Here is a 15,246-nt window from a genome sequence, read left to right as displayed (position 1 = left end):
CATTATGAACCAAGAAATACAAAAGGTTCCCTGTGTCCATCAGCAACACACGTGTATCATTTACATGCAGGCAGACAGGCAGATAAACTTGCACAAGAAAAAAAAAATTAAAGAGACGTTCACTTCACGCATACAGGGAAAGATGGACAGAGATAAAAACAAGACAGCCTGGATTGCATAAACCTAGATTCTGTAAATTTATGGCAAAACATCAGAAACACAGGGTAAATAAAAACTGAACACCCACAGAGATGATTCTATGAACGTAACCAATGGGTTCAAAAATTGTTTTTTTAAATATGGCACAGCTCTCAATGAAAAGCAGAAGTTGTGAAATAGTCCAGTTTATTTCTATAGCACATTTAAAACAACCTCAGTCGACCAAATTGCTGGACAGGCTAAAACAAATTATAACAGTTGACGGGGTTTCTGCTTGACAAAACTTCTTAGTTTAACATCTAATTACATTTACGTCTTTTCATTTACACATTGCAACATGAACCAGAGAATATCTTTTTTTTTTTTTTTTAATGTGTGCAAGGAATTTCAGATACGATTTCCTGAGCAGCTGTGGGATTCTGTGATCGTCAGCAAAGTGACGCTGGAGGGTGAAGCTGTGCTTTTACAAGTTTAGCTCTGTTTTGCATTGGCCGTCTCTTCAGTAAAACACTGTGAATATCATTTAATTACGTTTTTATTTGATCTGTTTTGATACTACGTATAAACAGATACGCTCTCTTTTTTTTTTTTTTTTTTACATTATTCTACATTTGTCTGAAACAGTTTCCCTTAAATATTGTATCTTACTTGTAATATAGTTACCGAAACGCTGTTATCTGATTTATGAGATATTTTCTACATAAAAACCTTCAGGTAGCAACTCAACAACACAAACACTGTCCGATTCTGCACACTCACTGTATCATGTGGCTTTTCGGAAAAACACAGATGGTAAAAGGCACATTTTACAATTAGCCTGTGATTATTATCATGGATGTCGGGCCAGGTTCAGGAGATGGGAGCTGCACATAGAACTTGCACATTTGACAGGCAGACAGACTCCCCCTCTCCCCACACATTCCTCCCTCCAAAAAGCCATTCACACAGAAAACCCTCCGCTGAATTCATACATATCAATTATGTACGAGCGCACAGACAGATGCGGACGAGCTCTCGGAGAGGGACACGGAGCACGGAGCAAGACGAAGCCAGTGTTGTTTTCACAGTGATTTCTCCTGGTTGACCACAGAGCACAAATGAGCAGGGTGCGACTCCTGCAGACCCAGCGCTGTTCAATGAAGACAGATTGCACTTGTGCAAGCTGGCCTACATACGTAGGCTTGAGTGTGTGTGTGATTGTGTGTGTCGACCAAGTTGATCCACGTCCACGCTCTTTAGGCTCAAGACTCTATCTCTGCCCCCCTCAGCTGCGGAATGCTGCAATGATTGCTCAGTAATTATTATAGTCCGAGGCTCCCAGCACCATTAGTATTAATTCTTTTCTTTTTCTCCTCCACAGGCAGTGGAAATAACAGCCTTTTGATCAAAGAAAGTAAGAAAGAGTAGCCACTGGTTGGAGAGCACAGCAGCTGTGAGTCGACCTGTAGCCAGGCCCATTTCACATCGATCTGGTCAGACAAGTGAAATACAGCATACAGTCATACAGTTTAGCTGAGTTCAGGGGTCAAACTGGGACCAATTTTACTCTGAGAACATTAACTTAAGTGCCTCTCTCAGATCTGCAAGTATGAAATAGTGGACTGCCAACAAGTTAACAGGTCAGCCTGAGTTATGATGTGGCATCATCAGGATACCATCAGATTTGGGGGCTTCAATATTTATTTTTTTTGGGGGGGGGGGGGGGGTCATCAATCATGTTTTATTTCTTGAGGTGAAGTGCACGTGTTGTGGTCACGTAGAGGATGGACTACAGTGGCTGACGCCTGATATGTGGCCCAACCCGGGGTTTGTCTTGACTAATGTGTAGCCTGGCTCCAATCATCCAACCTCTGGCTCTCACCATTAACCTCGGCTGATTGCTGATAGGAGCAGGGAGGGGGGGGGGGGGGCTATCACAGGCAGTTTACCGGAACCTCCCCAGCTCCAGCAGGCTTATCTGTGGCCACGTCTCTGCACTGTGATTGGCCAGCTGGAATCCATTAGGATGAAAGACATTGGTGGCCTCATCACAGATCCATCAAGATTGTGCACACCGACACACAAGAACATACGCAGAGAGTGAAGCAAAGAGTTATCTAAAAGCATCTCTGACAAATACAGCTCTTACACACACAATCATTCACCTGGAATGCCTTTTGTGGACTGGACATATGTATCCATTGAGGAAATAAAATACACTGTATGCCAGTCCAACAGGAAATGGACTGAGGTGGAGAAAATGCAGTAAATAAATCATTTTACTGCAAGGAAAGACATTCTAATAAAAATGTTTGATCCCTTTTCTCTTCGATTTTTGCATTAAAATAGTGGTATTTTTATGACATACCATTATTAAACACTTGTTGTCATCATACTATACATTCAACAAGCAGGACAAGAGATTTGCCGAATTGGAAAAAAAAAAAAAAAAACAAGAAATGGCTCTTAAATCATTGTAAGTAAAAAAATGACCAAAAAAGAAGCAACAGACTAAAACTGTAATTGTTGCTAATTTGATGTCAATGCTCATCAGCAAGTGCTGAGTGATGCTACATAAAGGCAAATGTGCAGACATTGCAGTCTGCATAACCTTTGACTAAAAGCTGAGAGTCGACGTCTGAGGACAACAAATATCTCAGTGTCTTGGGAAGAGAAGCAGGGAGCACTAATGGGAAGTACCAGGAACTGGTAGAGTGCTTGGCTGAATCCATATCGGGAGGCAGTAGGGGTTTTGCAGGAGACCGCAAAGAGCTCAACCAATTTTGCTCCGCAGGGGTCTTGGAGAAGAGGGCCATTCACACAACAGCCACAGAGAAAGTCACCAGGAGGCTTTGAACCAAGGCAGCTGGTTTGTTGGTGGTGGCTGATGGGACATAAGTCCAGGCCTAAGGAACCCTGGCTGGTGGAAGCAGCCTAAGGTTAGAAGACACATCCAAGATGCCCGTCCCAGTGGGTTGAGAAAATGCTTACTGAAGATTGTGTAAGTTAGAATTTATCAGACACCTCATTCTTTCCTTTTCGAAGACCTGAATCTCTTTGGCCAAACATGAACAAGGACAATTACCTGTCTTACCTCAACACTTATTCTAGCTCTAAAAGTATCATATCCAGACAACCCTTTGAAGATACATCTGAGAGACACCTCTGGCACAATGTCCTCGCTCTCCCAAAATGTTCTCAATCCTGAAGTCAAGTACCCCCAAATGGTCCCAACTAAGATACTACAGAAGTGCACACAACATATAACACACTATGCTGGACTAATATTTTCCTTTCAAATCATCATGCAGCACTTCTTCCCGCTATCCATATGCATCACGTTCGATAGGACCAGCATTGTTTTGGGTTGGTGTGTAAAGCATGTGGGAGGAGGGAGAGAAAGGAGGCAGAAAAGAAAACAGCAATACCCTGCACTGGTGAGGACCATGCATTTGGCAATTTGTAATAATTTGTTCAAACATGAGCACGATACTTTAGCGCATTTAAACTACAGTATAAGTTCTCTGAATTCTGAAAATTGACAGCAGGCAGACGGAAGAGCTTTTGCTCCACAGAAAGGCAGAAAGCAGAGAAGGGTAGAGGAAAAAGGAAAAACGTATAAGGCAAGGGAATGACTCTATTAATCTTTATACCGATCTCTCTCCCTACTTTTCTTCACAATCAAAGTCATGTCGATGAAACCAGACCCGAGCCAGTGATGACACCAGGCCAGAGCAAGTGCTGAAAGAATCTGGCAGAGGCTGCACTGGAAAAGAGGGTGGTTCCCCTGAGAAACTCTCGAGGAGACCCGCTACAAATTACAACTAAGAGAGCCCCTTGTGGACAGGGCATCCTTCCATACAGACACACAAACATTCACACATGCAGTCCAAGCAAACCTAATCAAATCTCCCTGTCTGTGGCCACTGTAGGAGGGAACATGATAGGGGGTACTATACTCCCGTGCACACAGCCAGTCTTTTTAAAAGCATGAATATGGATTGAGATGACCACAATGTTTGAACATGAATAACGCATGTATGCCAAAACCACACCATATACTGGCTCTGCATATGTACCTCCAGAGTCCTGCCCTCATGGCCAAAGAGGGAAAAAAAAGAAACAAAAATGCCAAAAAAAAAAGACTAAATAAAGGCATCGTTATGCATGGGTTATGGTCACATTGACCAAGAGCTCCAACAGAACTCCTGCTGTTCTGTGTTGTGACACATAATACAAAATATGCTCACATAGTTTTTTTCCCCCTCTTTTATTCAAAGAGAATTTCCACATAAATTTTCAGTCAAATTATTCCTATTATGATCAACATAGGTCTCAAATTATAGCCATTACATCATGGTATAATGCTATAAATCATGCTGACTGTCAAAGCAGAGCTTCGTAAGAGAAGACTAAAATCTTCGCAGTGTCCCGAGACCGACCGTACTTACTCCAGGTCAGTCGTGAGTGATGCATACTGGGCACAGATCTATCTATGCATCTGTGTGTCATCGGCCCACCGGTCTGGCTTTTATTTTTTTTCATATGTGAAGTATCACATGTGAGAAGGGGCAGAACTTTGTTATTCAAAGTTCAACATTTAAAACACAAATGAGATTCGGACCACCAGATGAAAACGTGATTTTACAGCATTACTCACATTTGTATCTATGGCTCTTGGCACGTCACATATGCACTAGAAACTAATAAATCATTGACTGATGTTAAATGAGTCAAGCTTTTTAAACCGTATGTAAAAATGAAAAACAAACTATATGCTGATAACATAAACTGGTCTTCTCAATTTATAGACATAACCTTGTTTCAACTTCTTCTACTCCATTGCTGACACACACACACACACACACACACACACACACACACACACACACACACACACACACACACACACACACACACACACACACACACACACACACACACACACACACACACACACACACACACACACACACACACACACACACATGCAGCAATAGCATGCAGCAGTTGACCTGTCATCAGTCTTTATCATCATCACCAGGTGGGTCATTGGACCTGTTTGTAGTGATGACAGAGCGCTTGTCGTAATAACAGCTGCACCTTCTTAACCCCTCAAAGCTGTTTTCATCAGTGGGGGAACATGTATAAGAGATTAATTGCCCAATGAAATGTGCTGGGTGACTCATTCCAAGTTTATAATTTTATGAGGAAGAGCCTCGCCACTCTTCAAATGATCCAACTAGACCTCAACGCATTGTGTCATGAGAGGAGAAACACAGAACAAGATTTGTAGTCAAAAGTATTATACCAGAACTGTTTGCTTCTCTACAAACCCTGTTTCTTTTTTCTGGAGGAATCATTTGTCACAGCAAAACGTAGCAACTGAGGAAAATGGACCTTTGATTTTTAGATACACTTATCTTAGGAGGGTGATTTATCCTGCCCTGATCAAAAGTACTTGACTGAGTTGTTTTTTTTCTCTTGCACGAGATTTATAATATACATTTCAGTCTTTCAAGTTGTATACAGATCCATAAGTTATAACCCTTAAAGTCTACTGAGTAACCTATAAATTTGGAGAAGAAATCAGGCAGTAATGGCCTGTTTGCGTGCCCACAGTTCACATTAGTTCCTCAAATGTCGATATGACACTCCAATTCCATTTTTTTTTCCCCCGTTGGACAGGCTCCAGTAGATTCCTACGACTGTGAATGAGAATAAGTGGGTATAAAATGATGGATGGATGAATATTACCACGAAAAAGATCTCTTATAACATGTAATGGTGTTGGTTCAACCAGATTACAACAACTGTGATTGAAATAGTTTTAGAGATCTGGAAGAACGCTCGCTGAAGGATGGGAACTGACGAGAAGTTTTTAAACTGAAAGGAATGTTTCTTTTGTGTCAAGTTCTTTGCGCTCTGGTTGACAGCAACATCTATACACACACACACACATATATATATATATATATATATATATATATATATATATATATATATATATAGGGAGGAGTTCGGGGAGGCCATGGAGGAGGACTTTCGGTCGGCCTCGAGGAAATTCTGGAGGACCGTTCGGCGCCTCAGAAGGGGGAAGCAGTACTCTGCCGGCACCATTTATGGTGCTGGTGGGGAGCTGTTGACCTCGACTGGGGACATTGTCGGACGGTGGAAGGAATACTTTGAGGATCTCCTTAACCCGACTGACATGCCTTCCACTGAGGAAGCAGAGGGTTGGGGCTCGGAGGCGTGCTCATCCATCACCCAAGCCGAGGTCACCGAGGTGGTTCGTAAGCTCCTCGGTGGCCGGGCACCGGGGGTGGATGAGATTCGCCCTGAGTACCTCAAGTCTCTGGATGTCGTAGGGCTGTCTTGGCTGACACGCCTGTGCGACATTGCATGGAGGAAGGGGACAGTACCGCTGGGGTGGCAAACCGGGGTGGTGGTCCCTCTGTTCAAAAAGGGGGACCGGAGAGTGTGTTCCAACTACAGGGGGATCACACTTCTCAGCCTCCCGGGGAAAGTCTACGCCAGGGTACTGGAGAGGAGATTACGGCCGATAGTCGAACCTCGGATTCAGGAGGAACAATGCGGTTTTCGTCCCGGTCGTGGAACACTGGACCAGCTCTATACCCTCCGCAGGGTGCTCGAGGGTTCATGGGAATTTGCCCAACCAGTCTACATGTGTTTTGTGGATCTGGAGAAGGCATTTGACCGTGTCCCTCGTGCCATTCTGTGGGGGGTGCTGAGTGAGTATGGAGTCCGGGGCCCTCTACTAAGGGCTGTCCGGTCTCTGTATGATCGAAGCAGGAGTCTGGTTCGCATTGCCGGCAGTAAGTCAGACTTGTTCCCGGTGCATGTTGGACTCCGGCAGGGCTGCCCTTTGTCACCGGTCCTGTTCATAATTTTTATGGACAGGATTTCTAGGCGCAGCCAGGGGCCGGAGGGGATCCGGTTTGGGAACCTCAGGATTTCATCTCTGCTTTTTGCAGATGATGTTGTCCTGTTGGCTTCATCAGACCGGGACCTCCAGCATGTGCTGGGGCGGTTTGCGGCCGAGTGCGACGCGGCAGGGATGAGAATCAGCACCTCCAAGACCGAGGCCATGGTTCTCGACCGGAAAAGGGTGGCATGCCTTCTCTGGGTGGGTGGAGAAGTCCTGCCTCAGGTGGAGGAGTTCAAGTATCTCGGGATCTTGTTCACGAGTGAGGGAACAATGGAGCGTGAGATTGACAGGCGGATCGGTGCAGCGTCCGCAGTAATGCGGTCGATGTACTGGACCGTCGTGGTAAAGAGGGAGCTGAGTCGAAAGGCGAAGCTCTCGATTTACCGGTCAATCTATGCCCCTACCCTCACCTATGGTCATGAACTTTGGGTAGTGACCGAAAGGACAAGATCGCGGATACAAGCGGCCGAGATGAGTTTCCTCCGCAGGGTGGCTGGACGCTCCCTTAGAGATAGGGTGAGGAGTTCGGTCACCCGGGAGGAGCTCGGAGTCGAGCCGCTACTCCTCCACATTGAGAGGAGTCAGCTGAGGTGGCTTGGGCATCTGTACCGGATGCCTCCTGGACGCCTCCCTAGGGAGGTGTTCCAGGCATGTCCCACCGGGAGGAGACCCCGGGGAAGACCCAGGACACGCTGGAGAGACTATGTCTCTCGGCTGGCCTGGGAACGCCTCGGACTCCCCCCGGAAGAGCTGGAGGAGGTGTCTGGGGTGAGGGAAGTCTGGGCATCCCTGCTGAGGCTGCTGCCCCCGCGACCCGGTAACGGATAAAGCGGGAGAAGATGAGTGAGTGAGTGAGTGAGATGAGAGTATATATATATAAAAATATATATATATATATATATATATATATAAAAATATATATATATATATATATATATAAAAATATAGACCTGCAACTTGCAAAGTTAATTTGAGCTCGGTGCTGAGCTTCACCTTCAAGTAATATGTGTCATTTGCTGGATATCACATCATCTTCACTGCTGAGGAACTCGCAACCATCCCTGAGCCATTAAACACATCCTTGGCATCGGCTTCTTCTTGCCAAACACGTCTCTGTGTACTTTACGACGAGAGCAGAAACTAATGTTAAATCTAGAGCTCCTCTCTGAATTTTTCCCCTGGGACAAAATGCTGTAACTTAAAGCCCCTGAAGACTGTTTGGAAATGGGCATATTTGGAAAATCACTCACACCGTGGTAACGTGTGAACATTTTGGCAGATGGGATGAAACATGTTTATGCTTACAGTGTAAAGTACTCATCTGTCCCGCCTGTTCAAATATCATATTTATTTATTTCACATCACCATATGCAAGACCTATGATGAAGATGCTTCAAAAAGTATTTTAAAAAAAACTGCAGTAGTTAAGTACTCTATATTATTGCTGAACATTTTTCAAGCTGCGCTCTGTTACTGCTGGCCATAAATGTGATGATGGGAAACACAAACCCAGCATCTGCCATCCAAAATAAGCTCACTTTAAACCAGTGAAAATACCAAATTAGGCTTTAAGTAAAACAGCACAACTGCACATAAACATATATATTAAGAAAAAAAGATTGTTTTAAAATACATAAATCCCCTCATTACAAGTTTTAGCATAAACTTTAAACAGCTAACCATTACAATATAATCACCTAAAACCAAGGTTTTTAACAAAAGTGCTCCTGCTACAGTATGACCCAAAGGAGTACGGCACAGTATAGGTGATGCATGAAAGGCATATTTAAAATGACCTAAACATCTGAAGGTCACGCAAACAATCATCCAGCTGATGTAGGGTCACCCAAATGCGTGACTTCTGGAGCCCAACCTCAGTAAACTCAGCAAAGGAGAGAGAATGAGAGAGAGAAAGAAAAATCTAATTATTAAAGACAGGAGAGGGAAGAAGGAAGTTGAGAGAAGACCTTTATGGGTGAGTAATTATTAAACAGAGGAATAACCAACATGCACGCCGCGGGTAGCAACAGACCTGTCTAAACAGCGAGTTTTATTAATATCATCAAGGCTTCCGAGACATGAGGAGTACCGGTACGTTTTGTATGCACACATAATGCATGTGTATGTAAGACAAGAGAGAGCATGTCTGTATCATTTACTGGACAATTACCGTTTACTGCTGATATGTATCTTTATGTAAACAATGCGAAAAGAGTGACTGAGAAGAAGATCTGTAGGTAAAGTAACTGTGATTCATACAACATTTTCAATTCAGCCACACTGTCAGCAACATAAACTTGACATGAAGATTAATATTTAATGAGATTCATTCAGGTGTAGTTTTCTTTTTTCTTTTCTTGTTGGTAGATCACAATGACTTTATCAAATAAAAGGATAACGTCAGAAAAATGCAAATAAATGCAATGATTCTTCAATTTACTCTGCAGATAATGTGATATATATATATTTGTTTTTTCTTTTACTAAATTTCATTTAATTTTCTTTTATGTTGTGCCTGTAACATGTCCCAAATAAAAAACTCCTATGCATGCATTTAATGCTAGTTAGGAAGTGGGGTAAAAAGATGCAAAGCATCTACATGTAGGGACGTCAGCGTGTCCAGGGAAATTTAAAGGTATTGTGACATCATTTTTAACATGCTTTTAACACTATTAAAAGTCTTGGCCAACATCCCTCAAATGTGTCTAAAAGAGTGTAACAAGAAAAACTTCACTCTTAGTACTCTTTTCCTGGCTTTTTATTACAGTGTTTTTTTGCGCCGTGAAAAATGCTTCCTTTCCCCCCTTTCCTGTCAATCATTGCTCCGCTCCTCCTCCAAACCTCCTCCAGCCCAACCATACGCTCACAGCGGCGTCGGAGCGACAGGCGAAGCATGCACGGAAGAGCAGCAGGGAGAACCACAGCAAACAATCATAAAAATAAAGGCATGCAAGCAGCACTGTCCCCTTATCTTAAGTCCAGTCAGTGGCCGCGGGTCTTCTTAGCAGTTTTCCTCCGGTGATTAGAACAAAAGACGCTCTAAACAGCTCCGTGTTAAGCCTCATTTATGGTTCCGCGTTAAATCGACGCAGAGCCTACGCCGTAGGGTTCAGCGTATGGTGCGCGTCGCAGCGTAACCCTACGCCGTAGGTTCTGCGTCGGTGTAACGCGGAACCATAAATCAGCCTTTATGGTGCGCTGGAGAGGAGGCAGGGAGCTGGGTGGAGGGGGCGGTGATTTAGCGGGCCGTTACGTAACGGCCCGCCACCAAACCAAATGCGCCGTTTTTGCACAGTTATGCGGAAAATCCCAGAAAGCACACAATACACTGAATGTTAAAAGTTCGTTGTTTTTTGGGTGTAATTGATGTCAAGACACCCAACAAAACACAAAAAATCAAGAAAAATTTGTTTTTCATGTCACAATCCCTTTAAGCAAACTCCTCTAAGAAGTATCTGGCACACAACCATTACATAGCGATGTGCAAATGTGTCTTGTAGTGAGGTGAATCAGTATTACTGATCATTTTGGAAGAAATGGACACCGGATGCTCCAGACCAAAGACAAAAACGACCATCCAGACTGTCATCGATAACGAGTCCAACAGTCAGGCTCCATGAGATGGGGTTGTATCAGTGCTCTTAACAAAGGCGGCTCACACTTTTGTCATGGCAACATAAACACTGACAAGTGCAATAAGATGCATGCATATGTCAATGCAAAAGCATATTGTGCAACATTTCAGAAGCATGTCGAGGTAGAACAGGATAACGCCAGCTTCCAGTCTTGACCTGTCTTAATTATAGAATGTGATGTTAATTTTGAAATTAAAAAGGGAAATAAATATGTGACAAGGCTGACCCCGTACCTTTGGACCCCTTAAGACAGGAAAAATGGGACAAAATAGTAACGGAAACTCGTCATCACCTGGTATAACTGATACCAGAACGGGTCTTACTGTTCCAACTTTTATTGGACCGCTTTGAAGGCCTGAAATGCAAAAACAGCTGTATTTTAAAAAATTGGGTGAAGCTGATGAGAGACAAAAAAATATAATAATCATGAGCCAACTTGAGTTCATTCTGAATGCAAAGAAAAAAAAAAGTATGCTTAAATATAAAAATAACTGTACATTCTCTTTTTATCTGTATTTTCCATTTGTCTTGTTACAAAGTGTGTGTTTCAAATGTAAATGAACCATTTGAAGTACTATGTAACAAAAAATGTAATAACAGCTGGTGGAGCAATACGTTTTATGACTTTTTTTGGCTGTAGTGAGCGAAGAGGGGAACAGTCTAACCAGAAAATGAACTTTGAAGAAGAGGACAAAAATACATATATTTTTAAAAATGATAAAAATTAAAAGAGGTCTTTGGGAGTTCTGTTCAGCTGTGTACACTGTGATCATTCTTTCGTGACAGTGAGCATCAGTCCAGGTTTATTCAAGCCGAATGACCTTCTCACTTACATAAATGTTGTTGGGTTTTTTTTGTTTTATTTTTCTACTGAAAAAGTTCCAAAAGTACCAGAAAGTACCTCACATGAACATGAATTTGTTTTTCCATCAAACTTTTGAAACAAAACACCATCGTCAAACCATTGTCAAGCAGATGGTGGCAACATCCGCAGCAGTTACACACATTTTGCGGGAATGATGTACCTTCTTCTGCAGGACAACGATTTTTCTCTCCTTGACATCCAGCATGTCCTTCATGTCTCTGATCTCTCCTGTTAGCGTGCTCTTTTCATCAGTCAAGTCCTGCAGCTGCTTGGTCTTCTTGGTCAGGAACTGTTCCTTCTCCTCCAGACGCACTCGCAGGGCATCTACCTAAAATTGAACAGGGCAAGACGGGAAGTGCGACACATATCAGAAGAATTACCAGCAGACTGAAAATAGTATGGTATATTCATGTTGACACAAAGCACGTGAAGTATTTGCGCTCAGACAGAAGGTTGACGTTCGTCTGTAACAGATTAAACTCTCTAGACCATAGGAGAATGAACCAGAATCACTTGAGTGACAGGCAGCAGTACAGAAAAGGAAAAATATTCACACTACCATTTCTTTTTAACTCCCAGTCAGGTGGCCCATGTGTTATTATTCAGTTCTCCGACTGACATCTCTCACCACATTTACGTGTTGACATTTGGAAGTGGTAAAAGTTTGACTTTGACCTAATGTTCACAATATGAACCACTGTGGACCGAAGCAGTAAAAGTGCACATGAAAAAAAGCCAGGAGCCTGGAGCCCGTCCCATCATTTCCATCAAGAGTGTTGCATGATTAGTCCTGTGCTGCCATAGATCACACCGCTAACTCACTCCTCTCTCAAGCCTTAAAATTCTCTGTATCTGGCTGTGTGCAGTGGGATGAGGGATCGCTGAGCTCGCTCCAGAACTGGCTTTAGACATCAGTATTATTCGGCACACACAGCCACACACGTACATCCTGAGCTGGCTGTCAGGGACAAACATCGTGCTTTTCCGACAACTGATTTCAAATCCAGCATGTTTTGCCAGAGGGCACATAATGAACCCACTTGAACACATGTGTTTTATGTGAATTTAAGAGACACACATACACCCGGGTAGGGGGAGACAGCAAGAGAGAGCTTGTTAACAATCTTTTTAACAAGGGTTACTTGGACACAGAACTGATGATGCGGAACAAAAACACTTAAATAACAGACTCTTCTGCTCTTCAGCTCATCTTTCAAATATTTTACAAGGCAATTCAAGAGGTTTGTAAGGGGTGGAAAGGTGTTTAAGCAGCTGGAAGGAAAATCAAGTCGCTTTAAAACTCACATGGACTTTTGTGACTGAGAGTTTATTAAACAATAAATTAAAGAGAGTTGGGAAAAAATGCATAAATATAAAAGTAACAAATGGCACCCTTGTCTGGATTGGCAGACTGTGATAGTGGTGTTCCAGCTACAGGAGGATTGCATGTGCAAGCTTGTGCAGGGAAAGTCTGTGCCGCATCCTGGAGATGAACGTTTAGAGATTAACAGCACTTGGTGTTCGTGGTAAATAATGAGTTTTTAGTTTTGCTGGTAGGATGCTGGATGAGGTTCCACCCAACTTCATTCAGCCCCTCTAGATGTCCTTTTTGGACTTGGAGGAGGTGATTCTGGAGAACTATTGGCCATTTGGTCCCTGTATAACTGGAGTAAGAGCTTAGCTCGCATAGCCAGCAACTCATAAAACACATTCCCCATTGGGTTTTGGTACCGATTCATTTTATAAACTTTATGGACATCATTTGTATGGACGGCCAAAGCATGGAACGTGTCCAGGTTGGTCGACTCGGGACCATATCTTTGCCTTTTGGGAATGATGTGGTCTTGTTGGATTTGACCTACACCTGGCAGTGAAAGGACGTCTCTGATTTGTGTGAAGCGGCATGGATGAGAGTAGGCTCCCCCAAGTCTGAGGCATCATTTCTCCTCCTTGGAATGCCCAGTTTAGACTAAGCTGCTCCCTCAATTGAAGGAGTTTTGTCCACATGTGAGAAGAAAATGGAGTTCAGGTTTACAACGCATCTACACTGATTCGGCAGCTGTCGCTGTCAATCACGATGACGAGCACAGGGCACTGGTTCCTTCTTGCACAATTGTGACACATAAAGCCCCCCCCTATCACCCAACAGCTTCACTGATAGTCTGGCTAACACCTGTACGCTTGAGCGGTGGACACTGGGTTCAAAAATAAGATCATGAATCCAAGAGGCTCAAATGAATTTCTTCCAGAGAACATGTCAGCTCGCCCTTGGAGTTACAGTGAGGAGCTCAGACATTCAGAGAGGCCCAGGGTAAGGGATACTGGAGAGTCACTGTAGAAACAGTAAAAAAAGGAATAAATCAACTAAATAAATCAACTGAGAGAGAAGGAAATAAAAGACATTGGAGGAGAATGGCTGTGCAGGTTGCGTATACTTATGTAAAATCTGTATGTGTGTATAAAAGGAAATGCAAGTGTGCTCCTGAGATGCAGAGAGGGTGCCACTCATGTGGTAACGTGAGAAGCAACCAGGAACTCCAGGTGTAAGATGAAGTATTTCTCATGTTGCTCCTCTGGCAGAAAACCAAAGTCTAATTCTGAGGAAGGCTCTGTGTTGCCACATCCACAATTACGCACACACACACTCTCAGTAATGATATCATTAATCCGTTGCATGTTAAGTTTACCTGTCCAGTGTGTGTGTGTGTGTGTGTGTGTGTGTGTGTGTGTGTGTGTGTGTGTGTGTGTGTGTGTGTGTGTGTGTGTGTGTGTGAGTGTGAGAGTGAGAGAGAAAGAGAGAGGGTGCTTGTTTTCCCACCATGTGCGAGACAGGAGGAAAGAGAGACCACCTGTGTCTCAACTTCACCTGGTAGGCAGAAAAATTTAGCAAGAATGCAGCAGAGGGGCCTAACAGGAAATCCCTGCTGTCTCACCTGCCCCGGCACACGGAGACGTGATCATGATGCAGACGCCCTGCTAATACCCTCTAAAAGCACTTACCGCTGCCAGACGCCAGACATGAGAAACAAGGAGAGAAAGTTGGACAGGTGAGCAAGGAGAGATTACAGGATGGACAGGAAATGGGGTGAAAGCAAGGGAGCTGAGAGAAGGTGAAAAGAGATTATGGCAATTCTTCACGGATCATTTGGCTTGGGGATATTAACACCGCTGACACGCTACACCTCCACTGGCTAAAAACACTACTTCTTCAACAGGACTTTTGCAGGACACAACACACCTTTATCAGCTGGTATGCATGATGATAGTGCAACAAGGTGACTAAGATGTCTCTCCTTTTTATTTCCCTTTCTCCCCCCAACCATACTCCAAACTCTGCAGGAGTTTTTCTGTGCAGTTCGAAGATAGTGGTCCTGCGATGAGTAACGTGTCGATGCAAAAAATCTCTGAAGTTCTATAGGCTGACTGTCTTAATAACGGGAGCACAATTCTAACCCTGGTCTTTATAGATTTCTACATCTCTCTGTGGGGATTTCTGGAATTTTGTTTCCAGCTCGTCCATGAAAATGGTTCTGCTAACCTAAGGTATCATAGGACACAAGGGCCCATATTCTGTTTTGCAATGAAAACTATTTTTCTCTCTCTTTTCTTTTTTAAATCTTGATTGCAGGAAAGAAATGAGACAGATCAGGGACATAAGT

At 43.4% G+C, this 15,246-nt stretch overlaps 1 protein-coding gene across 2 annotated transcripts in view; it reads right to left on the bottom strand.

Annotated features, from left to right (window-relative positions):
• LOC133456455 (ERC protein 2) overlaps window positions 1-15,246 on the bottom strand; it is a 211,029-nt gene that overhangs the window by 164,327 nt on the left and 31,456 nt on the right. For both annotated transcript variants that reach the window (XM_061734932.1, XM_061734931.1), the window contains exon 6: window positions 11,748-11,915. In XM_061734932.1, the coding sequence (XP_061590916.1) occupies window positions 11,748-11,915 (168 nt within the window). The remainder of the gene's footprint in view (window positions 1-11,747; window positions 11,916-15,246) is intronic.

Source organism: Cololabis saira, chromosome 12 (genome assembly GCF_033807715.1).
Source record: "Cololabis saira isolate AMF1-May2022 chromosome 12, fColSai1.1, whole genome shotgun sequence".
NCBI classification, from domain to species: domain Eukaryota; kingdom Metazoa; phylum Chordata; class Actinopteri; order Beloniformes; family Belonidae; genus Cololabis; species Cololabis saira.
The sequence above is the reverse complement of the archived record's forward strand: the minus strand, read 5'-3'. Positions and strand labels throughout refer to the sequence as shown.